At 40.1% G+C, this 21,287-nt stretch overlaps 1 protein-coding gene across 1 annotated transcript; it reads right to left on the minus strand.

Moving 5' to 3' along the window:
* Nucleotides 1-1,781: 1,781 nt before the first annotated feature.
* Nucleotides 1,782-16,476, minus strand: LOC139384181 (CAAX prenyl protease 1 homolog). Its single transcript, XM_071128891.1, has 10 exons — nucleotides 16,123-16,476; nucleotides 13,318-13,464; nucleotides 13,096-13,182; nucleotides 12,881-12,997; nucleotides 12,586-12,738; nucleotides 8,007-8,148; nucleotides 7,301-7,476; nucleotides 6,849-6,953; nucleotides 6,073-6,216; nucleotides 1,782-3,064 (listed from the first exon to the last, which is right to left on the minus strand). Exons 1-10 carry the CDS (start codon nucleotides 16,225-16,227, stop codon nucleotides 2,840-2,842), a joined length of 1,401 nt encoding a protein of 466 aa, XP_070984992.1. The 5' UTR covers nucleotides 16,228-16,476; the 3' UTR covers nucleotides 1,782-2,839.
* Nucleotides 16,477-21,287: the final 4,811 nt, after the last annotated feature.

Raw genomic sequence — 21,287 nt, forward strand, 5'->3', positions numbered from 1 at the left:
CCACAGTTTGATGTGCATGCGCTGCGCACTACGTAGTGACGTTGCCATTTGTTTATTGCATTGGTCTTCTCCAGCCTGTGAGCACTTCTGCTAAATTATAGATTTGTTTGCCATATATACATGTTGTCAAATACACAGTAGACCTACACAACAACTACTTGACATTTACAATAAGATATTACCTTTTGTATTTTAAAATGTCCAAGTTGTTGCACAGGATACAACAGGTCTAAAACAGTACAGGGAAATTCTTACCTTAGGAGCTCTTTCCCAACAATGCAGTGATAATAATAGAAAATAGAATAACAAATGTAATTCAAATGAACACACAAGAACTACAATGTGAGTTAACACTAGAACGGACATATATACAGGTCAGTGACAGTACCTTATTTAATGTGCAGGGCAGTGGAGGCTACTGAGGGGAGGACGGCTCATAATAATGGCTGGATCAGAGCAAATCGAATGGCATTTAAATACATTGAAAACATATTTGACACTATTCCACTGACTCCGTTCTAGTCATTACCACAAGCCCATCCTCCCGAATTAAGGTGCCACCAACCTCCTGTGGTGAAGAGATACTGAAATGATTGAGGTAGGTTTATATATTTTTTAAGTGACTGGTAGTAGAATGTACATGTAAACAGGGCTGAAAAGTGATTGGTAGCAGGAATATATAAATACTTACAGCCTCAATTTGGCAGGGCATGGAATCTACAAGGTGTCGAAAGCGCTCCACAGGGATGCTTCCCACAGTTGTGTCAAGTTGGCTGGATGTCCTTTGGGTGATGGACCATTCTTGATAAACACGGGAAACTATTGAGCATGAAAAACCCAGCAGTGTTCCAGTTCTTTACATAAACTGGTGCGCCTGGCACCTACCTACTACCACTTAGTTTGTGTCTTGCCCATTCACCCTCTGAATGGCACACAAACAATCCATGTCTCAAATGTCTAAAAGCATAAAAATCTTTCTTTAACCCGTTTCCCCCCCCTTCATCTACACTGATTGAAGTGGATTTAACAAGTGACATCCATACGGGATCATAGCTTTCTCCTGGATTCACCTGGTCAACCTGTCATGGAAAGAGCAGGTGTTCTTAATGCTTTGTACACTGTGTATACTTGTAAACAGGAGTAATAGTGGATAAATAGATACTAATGGTAATGACAATCAATGGACAGCAGTTTAATGGAGTAATCAATAATCATTTTAGCAACAACGTAGGTTGTGTCTGTGTGGTTAGAGACCTATGGATGGGGCCTCGAGTCTGTGTGGATAGTGTGTAGGAAAGGGAGAGCAGTAGCTGTTAGCCATAAGTCTTATGGTCAGGGGATAGAAGCTGTTTAGAAGTCTGTTTGCTAAGCCTTGATGCACCAGTGTCGCCTGCCAGATGAGAGTATGGAGAACAGTCCCTATCTCGGGTGGCTGGAGTCTTTGCGAAAGGCCCCAGAAAATTGCTTGACACTGCCTAGCATGTAGGTACAATAAAAATAAAAGTGACTCCACAATGACACAATACATTATTTACCATTAATGTCTATTGGGCACAAAATAATCTGAAACAGCAAAGGCATCCAGTCACAAGCTTGATGTAGTCATTGTGTGCTATGAATATGGGATCAAATAACTTTTTACTACTTTTATACAAGTGAATTGGTCCCAATACTTCTGTAATTTCTAAAACGGTTCACCTGATATGGATGAAGCTGCCCTCAAATCCAAAGTGCATGACTCACTACCATTACCAGAGCAAAGGTGAGACAAATAGGACAGCTGCTGTGAGGGACTTTATTCACAATACTGCAAGAAAAGTACTGTATGTCCTATATCAAACCAAACACTTGAGTTTTGTGATGTGACTTATAGCCACCCCAGTCCCCCAGCCTTTGTCAGTCAAAACTGGGTTCACGATCAAACCTCGCACATAGGCACCAGAAGTAGAGAACTAAACAATAAAACATTAACAGAAGATTCCAAACCACATTCAAATAGGCCAAAAGTTTACATACACTTTTTTCTCTTTTTGCAAAGCTAATCGCTAATCAATTATTTACAAGTACAGTATGGTCAGACCATTGTTAACAAACAAGTGCATAAAAAAATGAAATCGTGTCAAAAACAAATGCGAAGAAATGTAACCTAAATAGTGAATTCCTATGTTGTCACTGGCCAAAGCTTTACTTAAAAACTATCACAAGTCACAGATCCCTGGGAAGTCACAGGCACTCAAACTATATATAACAGTTGTAGATTGAGCCAGTCGACCAGCCTAGGCAGCAGTTTATACTATCAATGAATTGATGGCCCATTCTTTGTACAAGCAATACATCCTATTGACACTTGATAATTCTGGTAATTATTTTTCAAACCCCTCTAAAAATGGATTGGACCGGGACCGTTACAATACAATTTGAGGTTTAATGAGAAAACATTTGGAACGACAAATTCTTCGGGAAGTAAATAAAACTGAGTAAGAAATAAAAACCTTGCTGAAATATAATGAGCAATCCTTGATAAATGTGACCTGTACTAGTGGCAAGTGCTTAAAATAACATTAAGGCAATTATTTATGCCCACAATGGTTTTGTGTTTATGACATCTGTATCTTCATGTTTGCCTAGAATAAGCATAGATGAGATATCTTCGTCGTCTCATCAAAACATTTTGGTATTGTGCAAGTTCGAAATTGAAAAAAGGAACCTACTGGTGAGGATAAAGGATAACAAAAACAGGGCAACAGCAAAAGAGATGGGGAGGACATCAGAGGGCCAGAAGTGGCTTGCGGAGGCCCTTGGGGAGAGGCAGCAGACGTGGCTCTCCCTTCAGGGCCCGTCAGTCCTGCTTGGTGCCTCCCAGGGCCCGTAGGCGCTCCAGGAGGGGAGGGTGGGAGTAGTGCCACATGGAGAAGAGCCAGTCGGCCACAGGGAAGCCCAGGTTGTCTTTGTTGAGCTTGATGAGGGCGGAGTAGAGCTCTGAGGCTCGGCCCATGCCCCGCGCAAAGGCATCTGCCTGGAACTCAAACCTGCGGCTCAAGACCGTCAGACAGAAGGACAGGACCTGGAGGTAGGAATAGGAAACCATTTCAGTTTTCCTCAGTGAAGTATCAGAGGTACTCTTAGCATCCCATCCTCATCTCCATTTTAACAACATTTTCTGTTTAAAGCTGACTTAAAGGAGACCACCTGCTCTGATTCTCCTCACACATCAGTACTGCTGCTACCAGATTCTTATAATACTGCTAAATTTATACACTCCTTCCCCAAAACAGATGTAAAATTGTACTATAAATTGTGCCTTCCTGTATTATAAACTCAGCAAAAAAAGAAACGGCCCTTTTTCAGGACCCTGTCTTTCAAAGATATTTAGTAAAAATCCAAATAACTTCACAAATCTTCACTGTAAAGGGTTTAAACACCGTTTCCCATGCTTGTTCAATGAACCATAAACAATTAATGAACATGTACCTGTGGAACAGATGTTAAGACACTAACAGTTTACAGACGGTAGGCAATTAAGGTCACAGTTATGAAAACTTAGGACACTAAAAATGCCTTTCTACTGACTCCGAAAAACACCAAAATAAAGATGCCCAGTGTCCCTGCTCATCTGTGTGAACGTGCCTTAGGTATGCTGCAAGGTTATAACACTAGGAACACACAATCCCTCCATCAGTGCTCAGACTATACGCAATAGGCTGGACTGAGGGCTTGTAGGCCTGTTGTAAGGCAGGTCCTCACCGGCAACAACGTCGCCTATGGGCACAAACCCACTGTCGCTGGACCAGACAGGACTGGCAAAAAGTGCTCTTCACTGTCGTGGTTGTCTCACCAGGGGTGATGGTCAGATTCGCGTTTATCGTCGAGGGAATGAACATTACACCGAGGCCTGTACTCTGGAACGGGATCGATGAGGTGGAGGGTCCGTCATGGTCTGGGGCGGTGTGTCACAGCATCATCGGACTGAGCTTGTTTTCATTGCAGGCAATCTCAACGCTGTGCGTTACAGGGAAGACATCCTCCTCCCTCATGTGATACCCTTCCTGCAGGCTCATCCTGATATGACCCTCCAGCATGACAATGCCACCAGCCATACTGCTCATTCTGTGCATGATTTCCTGCAAGACAGGAATGTCAGTGTTTTGCCGTGGCCAGCGAAGAGCCCGGATCTCAATCCCATTGAGCACATCTGGGACCTGTTGGATTGGAGGGTGAGGGCCATTCCCCCCCAGAAATGCCCGGGAATTTGCAGGTGCCTTGTTGGAAGAGTGGGGTAACATCTCAAAGCAAGAACTGGCAAATCTGGTGCAGTACATGAAGAGGAGATACACTGCAGTACTTAATGCACCTGGTGGCCACACCCGATACCGACTGCTACTTTTGATTTTGACCCCCCTTTGTTCAGGGACACATTATTCCATTTCTGTTAGTCACATGTCTGTGGAACTTGTTCAGTTTATGTCTCAGTTGTTGAATCTTGTTATGTTCACACAAATATTTACACGTTAAGTTTGCTGAAAATAAGCGCAGTTGACAGTGAGATGATTCTTTTTTTGCTAAGTTTACTTATACTCAAACATTTATTCTATTCTACTGCCATTTAATTTATGTTCGTATTCTATTTTTTACTATGTATTATTGTTGCATTGTCGAGAAGGAACCAGCAAGTAAGCATTTTGTTGGGCAATGTATACCATGCGTATCCCGTACATACAGTACGACTAATAAAACAACTTCAACTTAGCTTTTTTTACAACTAGATCTCAATTTCTTTATGTAAATGCCATGTTTTTTTATAAACTTACCCCAACCAGCGGTTCACGTCCTCATTGTGCAGTACGGAGACTCAGGAAAAAACTGCTCCAAAAACATCCAAATATGTCCTTTTATAAATCTGAAAGGCTCTCAGTACAGTGAATCAGGTCTTTAGATGTTGTACATATGGAATTGTCATTGCAAACTTTACCGGTAACGTAATACTTCATTTTGTGCGATACCAGCTGTTTCCCCTATCCAGCTGTTCCATTCTCTGTACAGCCTGCTTCTAGAATGGATGGAGAGGTATCACTCATGTAGCAACAAAATGGAATATAACGGTGCGGATAAAGTTTGGAATGACAAATTTAATGTGTACAACATCTAAAGACCTGCATCACTATATTGAGAGATTTCCATTTCTAAAAGATAGTGCTGAGCGATTAACTGAAATTTGTTATTTTCAATGCTTCAGTTATTTGAATTCCCGAATTGTGCAATGTAGTAGGGTGTTGTAGTTTCCAACAGACCAATAATCGATAGTGTAGCGCAGAAAATGTGGTAATTAACTACAATGACCATAATCCATTGTGCACCTACTTGTCCAGTCTGTTCCTTTTACGCCTGCTACGTAAAAGAGATAAACATTTTTTTTTTTTTAAATGCAACATTCTGAGCGTTACTGCACAATGAGGTGTTGGAGGGCCAGTAGGAGGCACTCTTTCCTCTGGTTTAAAAAATAAATAAAAAAATATCCCAATGCCCCAGGGCAGTGATTGGGGGACACTGCCCTGTGTAGGGTGCAGTCTTTCGGATGGGAGTTTAAACGGGTGTCCTGACTCTCTGAGGTCATTAAATATCCCCTGGCACTTATCGTAAGAGTAGGGGTATTAACCCCGGTGTCCTGGCTAAATTCCCAATCAAAACATCACGGTCACCAAATAATCCCCAGTTGGCTCATTCATCCCCCTCTCCCCTGTAACTATTCTCCAGGTCGTTGCTGTAAATGAGAACGTGTTCTCAGTCAACTTACCTGGTAAAATAACAAATAAATAAATAAATCAAATGAGAAAGTATAACATGCCGTTTCCATCAAAAATAGAGATTTGCTTACACATTTTATATCCTTTAATAGATAATCTATATTGTAGGTTTAGATGTATATTTCATTGGATAATATTTGCTACTATGCCCAAGGTATTTTCGCAAAACAAACACTGCACAGCACTTGCAGCGCTAACATCTAAGGCCTCCACTGAAGTGTATTAAGACGTTAGATATAAATGCATTGTTTAAGAGATAGGAGTCACTCACCTCATTATACGGGGAGAAGATGAACTGGAATATGATCATCAAACCAATCAACGTGGGCTGGCTGTCATAGAAACCAAAGGCTATGAATAGCTCCTTTCGTCCAATCAACACAGCAAAGAGGAAAAAGCACAGGAAGGAGTTCATCTGCAAGGACAGAGGCAGGGGGGGAGAAAAATGTTACCATTACCAAGGTTTCCATTCAATTGCCGACAGATTTTTAAAAATAGCAGAAAAATAATTCACTCACCAGTGGTGTTTCCACCAAACGGACTTGTTGTGGATAAAAATCAGTGCGTTTGCACACGAAATATACTTTTTTTTAGCTTATGTTATGCACCTAAACATTTTTATGTTCAATGCGTTTCCATTGCATTTTCAACTCTACCGATAGTTTTGTCACAAAAACTGTTCTTGTTAAACAGCAAATGTGCCTACTCTGGGTCTTGGCAGCTGCTCTCTAGCCAACAGCTCGCAGATACAATGCGGGTAGACTAGTCTAAGCAATTAGATAATTTGACTGACACAATATCACACCATATCAAATGAACAAATGATCTGTCGGCATTTATAAAATTGTACCGAAACTCTGTTTCCATCACAGCTGTCGTGATTATTATACGTTTTTTACACTATGACTTTACTCGCATAAAACCTGTGGATGGTAACATGCTTATTGACATTTCTACATCAACATGTGAATTTCCAGGATCTGCAAGAATGGAATATTGGTATAGATCTGACATGCAAACGCATATCAAGGGAATTTCCGAACAAACCTGACTGATGACAATGTTCTTCACAGTGTGGCCCAACTTCCAGTGGCCAAGCTCGTGGCCCAATACGGCCAAGACCTCTGGGTTGTTGCAGCCTTGCTTCTTGTTCTGAAAAGAGTTAGAACATAAATAGCTTGATTTTAATGAAGTATGTATGAAACACTGACTACAAATACTAGTATACCATCTTATTGGTTTCTATGATAGGACCCCTCAACAAATTAGATTCATAACATGAAAATTGTAGTGTGCTTGCAAAGCTCCAACCAAGATTACAAAAATGTTCTGTATTGCTGAAGCCGTGCTCAGTAATAATGGAGTGCTTTGAAGAAGAAGCTTGTTTCAGCAATAAATATAATTGAAGGAAATCAAGTTGCAGTCCTGAACCTTCCTTCAGTATTTTAGATTAATAACATGTTGACACACAGTTCTCTGTGTAAAGGAGTATGTCTGACCTTGGGCTTGGCTTTGGCCTCAGTTGGTGTGTCAGTCTCCTCTGCAGGCACATTCTCTGGCTCTCCGTCCTTGTTGAGGGGAGAGTAGTCCTCCATCAGGGTGTCGAACAACACTATGCGCTTGTTCTTGAAGAACCCATAGAAGTAAGCGTTACTGTGGGAGGAGCGCTTGGAACCTGGAAGAGTAGGTCAAAACAGATCATTTCAACTAGGGCTGTCAGAGTTAAATCAGTTAATTTTTTTGCAATTTTAGTGCAGTTCATTTTTTTGAATCGTGATTTAAGTGCATTATCCGAAACATTCAAAATACACTGAAAACATCCCAAATACATAATCTATAAAGCTAAAAACAAGTTGATATTGAGGTTAAAGAAAGTGTGGTTCCTCAATTTACCTAACCGTTACCTTAAGACAAAAATCAAGACGTCAATATTCTTGTAATGTTTTTTTGTATGAAAAATCGTAAATTACAGCTTAATTTGAGCAAATTCGATTAAATGTTTTTAGCGCTTGACAGCCCTAAGTACAATACAACTTTACTGTCCATATGTTACAACAAAAATGTGACCACCTCCCACTTATGCCTTGGTCTCCTCAGCGCCCATTATGCTTTGGTCTCCTCTGATGATAAACAATTATAGATACAGTGGAAGCAGTCCCATCTTTTGGACAAAACTAGTTGTTGAGTTAATGTATTGTGCCTTACCTTCTACTACATAGACCTTAGTGAGGGGGAAATTGATAGACTTAGACATGCTCTCAATCTCTTCCTTCAGCTCGCCCTCTGGCAAAGGAGTAAACTTGTCAAATAGGGGAGCAATGTAATCAGCATAGATGGTCACCAGCACCTAAGAGCGAGGAAGAATGATCAGAATGAAATAGTTGACTAATTTGACTATAGCTTAACTCATTAAGCATAATTTAATTGCTTGAGCCTATAAAACTGCTGTTTCAAGGTAGCTAAGAGGTGAAAGTAGGGCTGTTACGGTGACCGTATTACCACCACACGAGTCATGCCAGCAGTCAAATTCCACTTGACCGTTCAGTCACGGTAACTAGGTTTCCCCAAACTCTGAAGCTGCTGATGGCCATTAGTTGTCTACCAAACTTGTTAACTGACTGGTACTCAGCATTATATTCTCCCTCTAATAACTGACATCAATGCAAATGTTTTTGAAAATCAAACACTTCTTGAGAGCCCATGAGCTCAACATTTCTATAGGCTCTGCAATTGCATGCAAAAACATAGTTGATGGCCTCTATTAAAAAGAGGTGGATCCCATTAACTTTCTATAGGCTAGGCCTGCTATATTTTATATTCTCAACTTTCCTAATATTAAGCACATTGCTTCGCTTTACAACAGCAGTATAGCCTACCTGGCTGCCATGAAAATGAACTACGGGAAAAGCGTCCTCCATTCACTATTTAAGTGCATAGACTACATGTATTTTTGTTCCGGGACAGGTGCATGATAATGGTCCATTCTAAATCAAAACTAATTTCACACATACAGTACCAGTCAAAAGTTTGGACACACCTAATCATTCCAGGGTAGATCTTCAGTAGAATAGTGAAGACATCAAAACTACGAAAAAAACACATATGGAATCTTGTAGTAACCAAAATAGTGTTAAACAAATCAAAATATATTTTATATTTGACATTCTTCAAAATATACAACCTTTGCCTTGAATACATTTCAATTACCAGGTGTGCCTTCCTAAAAGTTAATTTGTGGAATTTAATTCCTTCTTAATGTGTTTGAGCCAATCAGTTGTGTTGTGACAAGGTAGGGGTGGTATACAGAAGACAGCCCTATTTGGTAAAAGACCAAGTCCATATTATGGCAAGAACAAATAAGCAAAGAGAAATGACAGTCCATCAATACTTTAAGAAATGAAGGTCAGTCAATCCGGAAAATTTGAAGAACTTTTTCTTCAAGTGCAGTCGCAAAAACCATCAAAAACCATCACCTCGGCTGCAGAGGATAAGTTCATTAGAGTTAACTGCATCTCAGATTGCAGCCCAAACAAATGCTTCAGTTCACGTAACAGACACATCTCAACATCAACTGTTCAATCAAATTTATTTATAAAGCCCTTAGAGGAGACTGCGTGAATCAGGCCTTCATGGTCGAGTTGCTGCAAAGAAACCACGACTAAAGAACACCAATAAGAAGAAGAGACTTGCTTGGCCCAAGAAACATGAGCAACAGACATTAGACCGGTGGACATCTGTCTTTTGGTCCGATGAGTCCAAATGTGCGATTTTTGGTTCCAACCGCCGTGTCTTTGTGAGACGCAGAGTAGGTGAACGGATTATCTCCGTATGTGTGGTTCACATCATGAAGCATGGAGGAGGAGGTGTGATGGTGCTTTGCTGGTGACACTAATTTATTTAGAATTCAAGGCACACTTAACCAGCATGGCTACAACAGAATTATTCAGTGATACGCCATCCCATCTGGTTTTTGACTTAGTGGGACTATCAGAGGTTTTTCAACAGGACAATGTCCCATCAAGGCAAAGGGTGGCTACTTTGAAGAAACTCAAATATATTTTGATTTAACACTTTTTTGATTACTGCATAATTCCATGTGTTTTTTCATAGTGTTGATGTCTTCACTATTACCGTACAATGTAGAAAAGAGTAAAAATAAAGAAAAACCCTGGAATGAGTAGGTGTGACCAAACCTTTGACTGGTACTGTATATTATTTAGTATATGTAAAGACAACATTAAATTAAGAATAGTCTGATGGGTGACAATATTAGACATTCACTTATGAAATATGTATTATCACTTGTGAATGATGCCCAGCGTGTGCAGTAAGGCAAGAAACAGTGCATGCCTTTTGTGACCTTTTCAAATCATAGTTGCACACATCATATAGCCTAGGCCATAGGCCTATATGTATCACAACTAAAGTGGCCAAATAATTTTAAGAAGGTAAGCACATTAATCCACTTTACAACTGATGTAGAGCCTAACTGACATACATAGACAGTGCATGAGTTTCAAGTTTTGGGAAGATCATTTTCACCATAAAAATGCACCTTTATAATAAAGCATTACATGCATAATTACATTTGCGGTCACTTTTAAGAATGTTTTTTTTTCCTGCTACATGATTGCATTTTGAAACGGTCGCACTTATAGCCTACTGCCATGTGTGCATTGATGCGCATTGGTGTTTAGAAATACATTACTGTTCAAAAGTTTGGGGTCACTTAGAAATGTCCTTGTTTTTGAAAGAAAAGCACATTGCTTGTCCATTAAAATAACATTAAATTGATCAGAAATACAGTGTAGACATTTAATGTTGTAAATTACTATTGTAGCTAGAAATGGCTGATTTTTTATGGAATATCTACAGAGGGCCATTATCAGCAACCATCACTCCTGTGTTCCAATGGCACGTTGTGTTAGCTAATCCAAGTTAATAATTTTAAAAGGCTAATTGATCATTAGAAACCCCTTTTGCAATTATGTTAGCACAGCTAAAAACTGTTGTCCTGATTAAAGAAGCAATACAACTGGCCTTCTTTAGACCAGTTTAGTATCTGGGGCATCAGCATTTGTGGGTTCGATTACAGGTTCAATATGGCCAGAAACAAAGTACTTTCTTCTGAAATTTGTCAGTCTATTCTTGTTCTGAGAAATGAAGGCTATTCCATGCGAGAAATTGGCAAGAAACTGAAGATCTCGTACAACGCTGTGTACTACTCCCTTCACAGAACAGCGCAAACTGGCTCCAAACAGAATAGAAAGGAGTGGGAGGCCCTGGTGCACAACTGAGCAAGAGGACAAGTACATTAGTGTCTTGTTTGAGAAACAGACGTCTCACACTTCCTCAACTGGCAGATTCATTAAATAGTACCCGCAAAACACCAGTCTCAATGTCAACAGTGAAGAGGCGACTCTTGGATGCTGGCCTTCTAGGCAGAGTTCCTCTGTCCAGTGTCTGTTCTTTTTTCCCATATTAATCTTTTATTTATGTTGGCCAGTCTGATATGGATTTCTCTTTGCAACTCTGCCAATAGAATAGGTCAACTTCTGTACTATTGGGGATAGTAGCACAGCATAACATAGGCTAGTGCAGGGCTCATCAACTAGATTCAGGCGCGGGCCGATTGGAGTGGATGGTCGGGGGGCCAAAACAGAATTACAAATCATTTGTAGTCTGCAAATTGACCAAAAGAAGACCAAACATATATAATATTTGACTAAAACAATCATTTCAAACCTTGCTTACATTTGTACACAATCACATCTCTCTGTTGGAGCTGAGATGCCAGTGAGAAGGACCCGATCACATCACGGGCATTGGCTAATAAGAATTTAGATATCTGGGAGAGCCATGTGAGAGGTGCTTAGGAGCATGGCAGCCGGGAGAAGGAAATTATAATTATTATATTCAGCCCAAGTGCACAACAAGTGGCTGCAAAAGGCATGGATTTTTTTAGGGGGCATTATGGTCACACAAGGGGGATGCCGCCAGGAAATTCAAGGCCTGGTGAGAATATTATCAAGTGCTTGTCAAATTGTGAATGAGAGATTGATGATGTGTTCAGCCTGCACAAGAAACAAAATCAGAGCTCATGCCTTTCATGCAACTTTTTTCAAATCATCATTAGGTTTGCATCATGTAGCCCTAGAATGTATAAAAAAAATTTTTTTTAAAACATATAGCCCAACGTTTTGTATCACAACTAAAGTTGCAAAGTAACTAAGTTAAGCACGTAGGAGAACCTGTTTCTTTGTTAACCGCTCAACATAGAATAGCCGTATGTGCGCACTTCCTTAGAAAATATCCTTTCTATGTTGCTACAGTCAATTGTATTCTTCATACTATAAAACAATAAAAAAGAATGCCACGGAATTCTAAGCAAATCTTGTCGACTAAATGAACTAGTGTAGCCCACAGCCATATGGCATTGCCATATCAGGGCCTAACATAAGGACAACTCAGAGTATGCTATTCTGTTCTTCTGAAATAGACTACATTTTCTTCATATCATGCTTCTTTAGACTGGTCTAAAATAAATCATGGATTTATTGTGATGGTGTAGGCTATATTAAATGGATTTATTCTACTTTTTAAAAATATAGATGTTCCCAAGGCGTGCATCAGTAACTTGTAGGCTACGCGTGGAAGCCAGGAGATGCTAAACGTGTTTACATTAATTCACGGTCCATTAACATGAGACCGGCAGTTATTTACTTGACAATCACCGGCTGACAAAAATGTAATGACCGCCACAACCCTAGGTGAAAGGACTAACCAGAGAGACCCCCAGTGTGAAGAGCCAGGCGTAGATAAAGAAGAAGTCTCCACCAATCTTGATGATGTAGAGGAGCAGTGAGGTCACTGGCAACAAGATACACTGGGTCACAATAAACTTCTTCCCAGCATCCTTCAGGAAGAACCCCAGCGTCTGAAAGAAGAACCGTAGACGACAGCAAAAAAAACACAGACTGTATGTTTAAAACCATGCCAGGGAAAAAGTGTAATTGATTCAAACTACGAAACGTTTGCCTGTATAATAAGGATGTCCCCAGAGAGTTTGGACATGGTACCTGCTGGTTGAAGCCATGCTTCTCCTCAATGACAAAGGTGTTGTAGATACTCCAGGGAAGACCAGTGAAGGCACTGAACAGAGTCGCAAGCATCAGAAACGAAAGAGACTGGAAGATCTGAAAGAAAAAGAACCATTGAAATATATGTAATGATTCAAGAAAATAAACCTTCGTAATACTGGACTGATCATTTTAACCGTGGAGCATTCACACACTTCATAGTCAGGACCCAATCCAAAACGAGCAGTCACAGTCCCAGCAACTTTCCAAAGGAAAGGGATTCCACCAAGGAGCAGGATCAGCTATGAGACAACAACAGTGTTAAAAACACAAAATTCCCTGTTTGGTGATATGCTCTGTAAGCAGATATAGGCAACTACGTTCTAATATAACAAAGTAGGTCCTAACAAACCAATGGATCTTGTAGTTGGACCTACCGTCCCCTCGGTTTCTGAATATAGTCCTGACCAAAAACTGAAGTTGCTCTTGTCCAGTTGATAAAGACGTGACTTCTCAAAGGTATCCGTGTCCATGATCTTCCCCAACTCTTGTGGCACGTGCATGGTCGACCTGTATATCCTCCGCTATGTGGTTAGAAGGTTATGCTATGTGGTTAGACAAGTTATTCATATTATTTTTCCATTCATATAGCTAATCCTAAAGGCAATCTCCATGTTACAGAATAAAGTGAACTTTTAGATAAAACAATTCCAAACAGTCCTTTACAAGTCAGAACGTTGACTAAACTTAATCTGAACTGACTCGGCCAATTGTCTATTGGGTTGGTCCTTCAGCTGGTCTAAATTTGACAAAATATCCACAGGAAAGTATTATCGAAACGCAGGTTTCTGTTCTGCTATCCCGATTTATTTGCTCATCAACTAAAGGCACAAGACAGAAGTAAGTACATGCAAGCAAACTAACCAACGTCTTGCATGCATTTAGCTACATGGTTTTGCGCATGTAACCGGTGACAGGTATTTGGCAGTCGGTCTAAAAAGTTGGTGGTCTAAAAAGTTGACAAAATAATACTTTCCTGTGGATATTTTGTCTCAAGTTTCAACCAGCCGAAGGACCAACTGCACAGAAAACCAGTAGGTAGAGTAGCTAAATTAAAATGTAATTGTATTCATCATTCTGGCTTGTAAGGAAATGTTCCATGTTTTTGTGGTGCTTTGTTTCAGACTGTATATCAACAATTGGTATAACACTGATTTTAGGCAATCCTGAAGGCAGCGTTGTTCTTGGAAAAATATTGAGAGACTGGCAAACACCATTCAATTGGTGACAGATTCATGCAAATATTCAAAAAAACGCACCAATAAAATATGCGCATTTTCCCACCAGTGGGAAGTCCAAACAGACTTGTCATGGATAAAAATCACTGCGTTATGACGTAATGCACAGAAAATTATTTTTTTCGCTTACCTTTTCATGTACCGAATAAAAATCTTATGTTCAATGTGTTTCCATTGCATTTTCAACTCTACCAATAGTTGTCACAAAACCTGCGTTAAATAGCAAATGTGCCTACTTTGGTCTTGGCACATGGACTCTAGCCAACAGCTTGCAGATACAGTGCGGGTAGTCTAGTCTACATGATGAGATTATTATGGATAGCCTTGAATTGAGAACATTTGTATTTGTCAATCAGAAGTCAAGTATTGATCATCATGTCACTAAAATAAGACCCTAGATATTTTTTAGAAAAGAGCACCAAGATCACTGTGCAATTTCATCACCCTGTGAAGTTGATCATAACTTATTTCATTTGTATCCTAATAAACTCCATGGTTTCTCTGAGTCATAGTGGGAGGACCACACACACCATATCATTGCATTATTGCGATACGTTGGTAATTATATCAACGTTTTCGCATAAAGGTGTTTCCACCTCCATTTCTTACATAATACATTTTACTGACACAAAAAGATCCCACCATGTCGAACAAACAAATTATCTGACAGCAATTGAAAAATAGCACAGAAACTTCCCCTTTCCAGCACAGCTGGCGCAATAATTTTTTAAATACGGTATGACTTTACTTGTATAAAAACTGGACTGAAACATGGTTATTGAAACAATATAAATGAAACTGAGTCAGCATGCTGCTATCTACCTCTCGAAATCCCTTCAGCCATTACATTCGCCCACATTTGGCTCCTTGTAAACGACAATCACTTTTGAACATATGCTGAAATGCCCCTTATCTTTCATGTCTGTGAGAAATAATCTTTCAAATAAAAAAATATGCTTACTGTAGTAGTTTTGCACAGATCCATACACTTTGTGCCTCCAGCTGACAAACTACACTTCCTCCCCAGTTATCTTACACACAGATGTTCAGAGCATGCTAGATAGCTAATTAGCACTGGTGGCGGCCTTTGTCTTCCATAAACAAGTGCTGTAACATGGAGACATGGCGCTGTGGGAACACTAATCCTAAAAAAAAAGTGTAGCTACTAATGTACATTTTGTTTTTTATTAAGCATTTATGGCTGATATGAAAGACATTCCTTATGTTTCTAAAAAAGTACCGCAAGCTAATTTTCACCTAAAATCTAACTGCCTGTAGCTCAGGACCTGAAGCAAGGATATGCATATTCTTGATACCATTTGAAAGGAAATACTTTGAAATTTGTGGAAATGTGAAATGAATGGAGAATATAACACATTAGATCAGGTAAAAGATAACCCGACGTAAAAAAAACGTTGTTTTTTTAACCATCATCTTTGAACTGCAAGAGAAAGGCCATAATGTATTATTCCAGCCCAAGCGCAATTTAGATTTTGGCCACTAGATGGCAGCAGTGCACGTGCAGTTTTAGACTGATCCAATGAACTATTGCATATATGTTCAAAAATGTTGTATCAAGACTGCCCAAATGTGCCTAATTGGTTTATTAATACATTTAAATTCATAATTGTGCACTCTCCTAAAACAATAGCATGGTATTATTTCACTGTAATAGCTACTGTAAATTGGACAGTGCAATTAAATTAACAAGAATGTAATATTTCTGCCCATATGAGATATGTCTAGGTCCTGGGAAAAAATGTTGTTACTTAAACCCTCTTGCTAATCACATTAGCCGATCCCGTAGAGGTTATTAACAAACATCACCGGTCAGAAGGTTCTATTGTCAATTGGCGCTAGAGTAGTTAAGTCTATGAATGGGGCAGCAGCCGGGGCCTGGTGCGGTATTGACAGAGACAGTTACGAAACAAAGTAAACAATTACCTGTCTGTACGCAAGGTAGGCCTCCCATAGATAAACCGTCCACGAGAACACCAGAACAGCATAAAATATCTTATTTTCGATTGGTAGGTCAAGTATCGTTTCCATCTTTATTCTGGCCTATTTGAAGTTACCAAGGTAGCTAGTTGGACTGCCGCCCGTCGTTCACACACCTTCCGGTCTTTATTCAGAAGATAAGTTTTATTTAAATAACTTAGTAACTTATGTTAATATACGCAGTTTAAATTGACTAGCATTCACCAAACCACTCAAAATGATGGCTAGCTCATTCGCTTCCAATTTCCATGAATTCATGCAATGGTATGGTGCAGCAGTTAATTTTGCTCCCCGTAAAACAAATGGTTGCACTAACTAGTTCCATGCTTGTAGTGAGCAATAGGTATAGCAAAGATTTATATAACTAAACCAAGATAGACCACAGCCCGTCGTTTCAAATGGGAATAAATTAGTCACAGTGGGCAGAAAAAGCAAGGAGTTGGGCAGAGCTAGCGAGATCCTATTGGCGCGTTCTAGCATACATTGCGTTCATGCCTACTCTCTGAAGTTCGCATGTGTAGTAATCCAATTCGCCTATGCGCTCCTTCTAAATAACGCACGTTTTTAAAACTTTGACAAATTTCAAAGTCTACAAAACGTAGTCCACTCTGATCGTAACAGATTTTAGTTTTGGGAATAGAAAACTGTATTGATATCAAATGTTTCATCAATGAGCAGAATGTCGGCCCAAATCCATCTCGTTCCACCTTCTCCCACCGCGGCCACTGGGCTACCATATTTTGTAGTGAGTGGAAACGCCAAGCGCAAGCTTCACATTTATACATCCGGTGAAATATCTGTTTCATTTTTCTATCTGTGGTAAAAGCGTCATTTTGCAGGCACTGCAAGGATACACTTGTTTAACTAACCCAAGATTGACCATAGCCTGCCGTTTCAAATCGGAACAAATCTCTGCTCACTGGTCACCATTGCAACACCCACCCACAGCACGCATTCCAGCAGGTATATTTCACTGGTCACCCCCAAAGCCAATTTCTATTTGGCCGCCTTTCCTTCCAGTTCTCTGCTGCCAATGACTGGAACGAATGGCAAAAATCACTGAAGCTGGAGACTCATATCTTCCTCATCAGCATCACCTGTCAGAGCAGCTCACAGATCATTGCACATGTACATAACCCATCTGTAAATAGACCATCCAACTGCCTCATCCCCATATTGTTATTTTTTATTTTTTGCTCCTTTGCACCCCAGTATCTCAACTTGCACATTCATCTTCTGCACATCTATCACTCAAGTGTTTAATTGCTAAATTGTATTTACTTCGCCACTTACGGCCTATTTATTGCCTTTACCTCCCTAATCTTATCTCATTTGCACACACTGTATATAGATTTTTTTCTATTGTGTTAGTGACTGTATGTTTGTTTATTCCATGTGTAACTCTGTGTTGTTGTATGTGTCGAACTGCTTTGCTTTATTTGGCCAGGTCGCAGTTGTAAATGAGAACTTGTTCTCAACTGGCCTACCTGATTAAATAAAGGCGAAATAAAACATTTAAAAATTAAAATTAGTCATAGTAGGCAAAGTCAAGCACAAGCTAGCAGATCCTATTGGCTTGTTCTAGAATATTTTAGCAAATTTCCATTAGGGAAAGCCTACTCTGTAAAGTGCGCGTGTGCAATAACTAAATTCCGCCTTGCACTCCTTCTAAACAACACTATTTTTTTTTAAACTTTGGCAAAGTGTAAAATCTACAAACTTCGTCCACTCTGTTCCACTCATTCTAGTTTTGGGAACGGAAAACTGTACTGAGATCAAATTTCATTGATGAGAACATTTGCATATCGTTGGCCAAAATCCATCTTGCTCCACCTCATCCCCCTGTCGAACACTGGGCTTCCTCTCATTGCCATATTTGGTAGTGAGTGGAATAGCTAAACGGATGCTTCACACCTATATACATGAAATATCTGGCACATTGTTCTATCTGTGCTACAAGTATTTGTACCGGACCAAGTATGTCTTGGAGTAGTGGGTGTGTCGAAAGGAGTGGGTGTGTCAAAAGTACTCTGCTATAGGTTAGACGCTCTTGATTGAACAATGTTGTCTATGCAATTAAAAGGGTTCCCATTTGTCAATTCCTGACCGTTCTCTACCTTACATTGCAGAGACATCTGACAAGAAGGGTAGTTGCAGCTCAATATGGCTGCTAGAGTGCAGTATATGGGTGAGTAGGTGTGTCGAAAGGAAAGGAATGGGCGTGTGGAAAGGAGTGGGTGTGTCGAAAGCACTCTGCTATAGGTTAGGTTGTTTTGATTGAGCTGTTTTTCCTTCTGTTTCTTACCACGCAACTACCCTACCGCAAGCGTTAGGATTTCTGTTCTCAAGACAGAGGATGAGCCTGAGTCATATTTCAATGTTAGTTTTACTTAAATAATTGTACATTTTCAGTTATAAAACTGACAATTGTTTATTTTTCGACTAAAAAGTAATCATGAAGGGTGGGTGTTGCTCCGTGTCCTTATTGTGATTGTCACCCTGACACCAGGTAGCTACTTCCCACGCTGTTTCTGGACATTAGTACTTGTCAAGTGGGAGCGAAGGGCACTGTGTCCGGGTCTTGTTTGCATTCACACCATATCCTTTGAGTAAACAGTTTCAAATCAAATCAAATTATATTTGTCACATGCACCAAATAGAACAGGTGTAGACCTGACAGTGAAATGCTTACTTCCAAGCCCTTAATAACTTCTTATGGCTGGGGGCATTATTGAGTAGCTTGGATGAATAAGGTGCCCAGAGGTGCCCAGAGTAAACTGCCTACTACTCAGTCCCAGAAGCTAAGATACGCATATGATTAGTATATTTGGATAGAAAACACTCTGAGGTTTCTAAAACTGTTTGAATGATGTCTGTGAGTATAACAGAACTCATATGGCAGGTAAAAACGTGAGAAAAAATCCAACCAGGAAGTGGGAAATCTGATGTTTGTAGTTTTTCAACTCATTCCCTATTGAAGATACAGTGGGATATTGGTCACATTGCACTTCCTAAGGCTTCCACTAGAGGTCAACAGTCTTTAGAACCTTGTTTGATGCTTCTACTGTGAGGTGGGGGCGAATGAGAGGGGAATGAGTCAGTGGTCTGGCAGAGTGCCACAAGCTCAGTCTCGCACGTTCACGTGATAGTTAGCTCTGTTCCATTGCATTTCTACAGACAGAGGAATTCTCCAGTTGGAACAATATTGAAGATTTATGTTAAAAACATCCTATAGATTGATTCTATACTTCGTTTGACATGTTTCTACGGACTGTAATGGAACTTTTTGACTTTTCGTCTGCTTGTCTGCTCGCGCGTCATGATTTTGGATTGTGTACTAAACGCGCAAACAAAAAGGAGGTATTTGGACATAAATTATGAACTTTATCGAACAAAGCAAAGATTTATTGTGGAACTGGGATTCCTGGGAGTGCATTCTGATGAAGATCATCAAATGTAAGTGAATATTGATAATGCTATTTCTGACTTCTGTTGACTACACAATATGGCGGATATCTGTTTGGCTTGTTTTTGTCTCTGAGCGCTGTACTCAGATTATTGCATGGTGTGCTTTTTCGGTAAAGCTTTTTTGAAATCTGACACAGCAGTTGCATTAAGGAGAAGTTTATCTAAAGTTCCATTTATAACACTTCTATTTCCATCAACATTTATGATGAGTATTTCTGTAAATTGATGTGGCTCTCTGCAAAATCACCAGATCTTTTTGGAACTACTGAACATAACGCCCAATGTATACTGAGATTTTTTATATAAATATGAACTTTATCGAACAAAACATACATGTATTGTGTAACACGATGTCCTATGAGTGTCATCTGATGAAGATCATCAAAGGTTAGTGATTCATTTGATCCCTATTTCTGATTTTTGTGATTCCTCTCTGGCTGGAAAAATGGCTGTGTTTTTCTGTGACTTGGCTCTGACCTAACATAATCGTTTGTGGTGCTTTCGCCGTAAAGCCTATTTGAAATTGGACACTGTGGTGGGATTAACAAGAAGGGTATAGTCTGGGTAGCCACTTCATTAGATGTTCAGGAGTCTAATGGCTTGGGGGTAGAAGATGTTAAGAAGCCTCTTGGACCTAGACTTGGCGCTCCGGTACCGCTTGCCGTCTGGTAGCAGAAAGAACAGTCTATGACAAAGGTGGCTGGAGTTTTAGACAATTTTTAGGGCCTTCCTCTGACATCGCCTGGTATAGAGGAGCTGCGAATGAAAAAGGCCTCTTTCTAGAGCTCTGACTTTCCGACCTGAAGATCACTGATGTCATGATTTCACCTCGTCTTTTTCAGAGTTCCCAGTTGTTTTGAAAGTGGCATGATACGCTTCCAGCTTCTTCCTGGGTATCACAGTCAGGCCTCAGATCGGCACAGGCATGTCCATAGAACGTTGGTGCACTGGTAGCCGGCTTAAAGGTTTTGCATGGTCAATCCAACTTCTGAAGTGGCCGTACAGCATATATTGTTATGCAGCCTCCTTAGACTTCAAGGCCTTCATACTTATTGCGCTTAGCAGTGCAAAGCTATTGAGAAGGAAGCTGACAAATCAAATCAAATGTTATTTGTCACATGTGCCGAATACAACAGGTGTAGTACAGTGAAATGCTTACTTATCCAACAATGCAGTTTTAAGGAAATACCTACCAAAAACAGTAAGCGATAAGAATAACAAGTAATTAAAGAGCAGCAGTAAATAACAATAGCGGGGCTATAAACAGGGGTACCAGTACAGAGTCAATGTGCGGGGTCACCGGTGTCGAGGTAATTGAGGTAATATGTACATGCAGGTAGAGTTATTAAAGTGATTATGCATAGATAATAACAGAGAGTAGCAGCAGTGTAGAAGAGGATGGGGGTGGGGGCGGGGGCAATGCAAATAGTCTGGGTAGCCATTTGATTAACTGTTCAGGAGTCTTATGACTTGGGGGTAGAAGCTGTTAAGAAGCGTCTTGGGCCTAGACTTTGTACTCCGGTACCGCTTGCAGTGCGGTAGCAGAGAGAACAGTCTATGACTAGGGTGGCTGGAGTCTTTGACAATTTTTAGGGCCTTCCTCTGACACCGCCTGGTATAGAGGTCCTGGATGGCAGGAAGCT

Source organism: Oncorhynchus clarkii, chromosome 25, assembly GCF_045791955.1.
Source record: "Oncorhynchus clarkii lewisi isolate Uvic-CL-2024 chromosome 25, UVic_Ocla_1.0, whole genome shotgun sequence".
Lineage (NCBI taxonomy): Eukaryota > Metazoa > Chordata > Actinopteri > Salmoniformes > Salmonidae > Oncorhynchus > Oncorhynchus clarkii.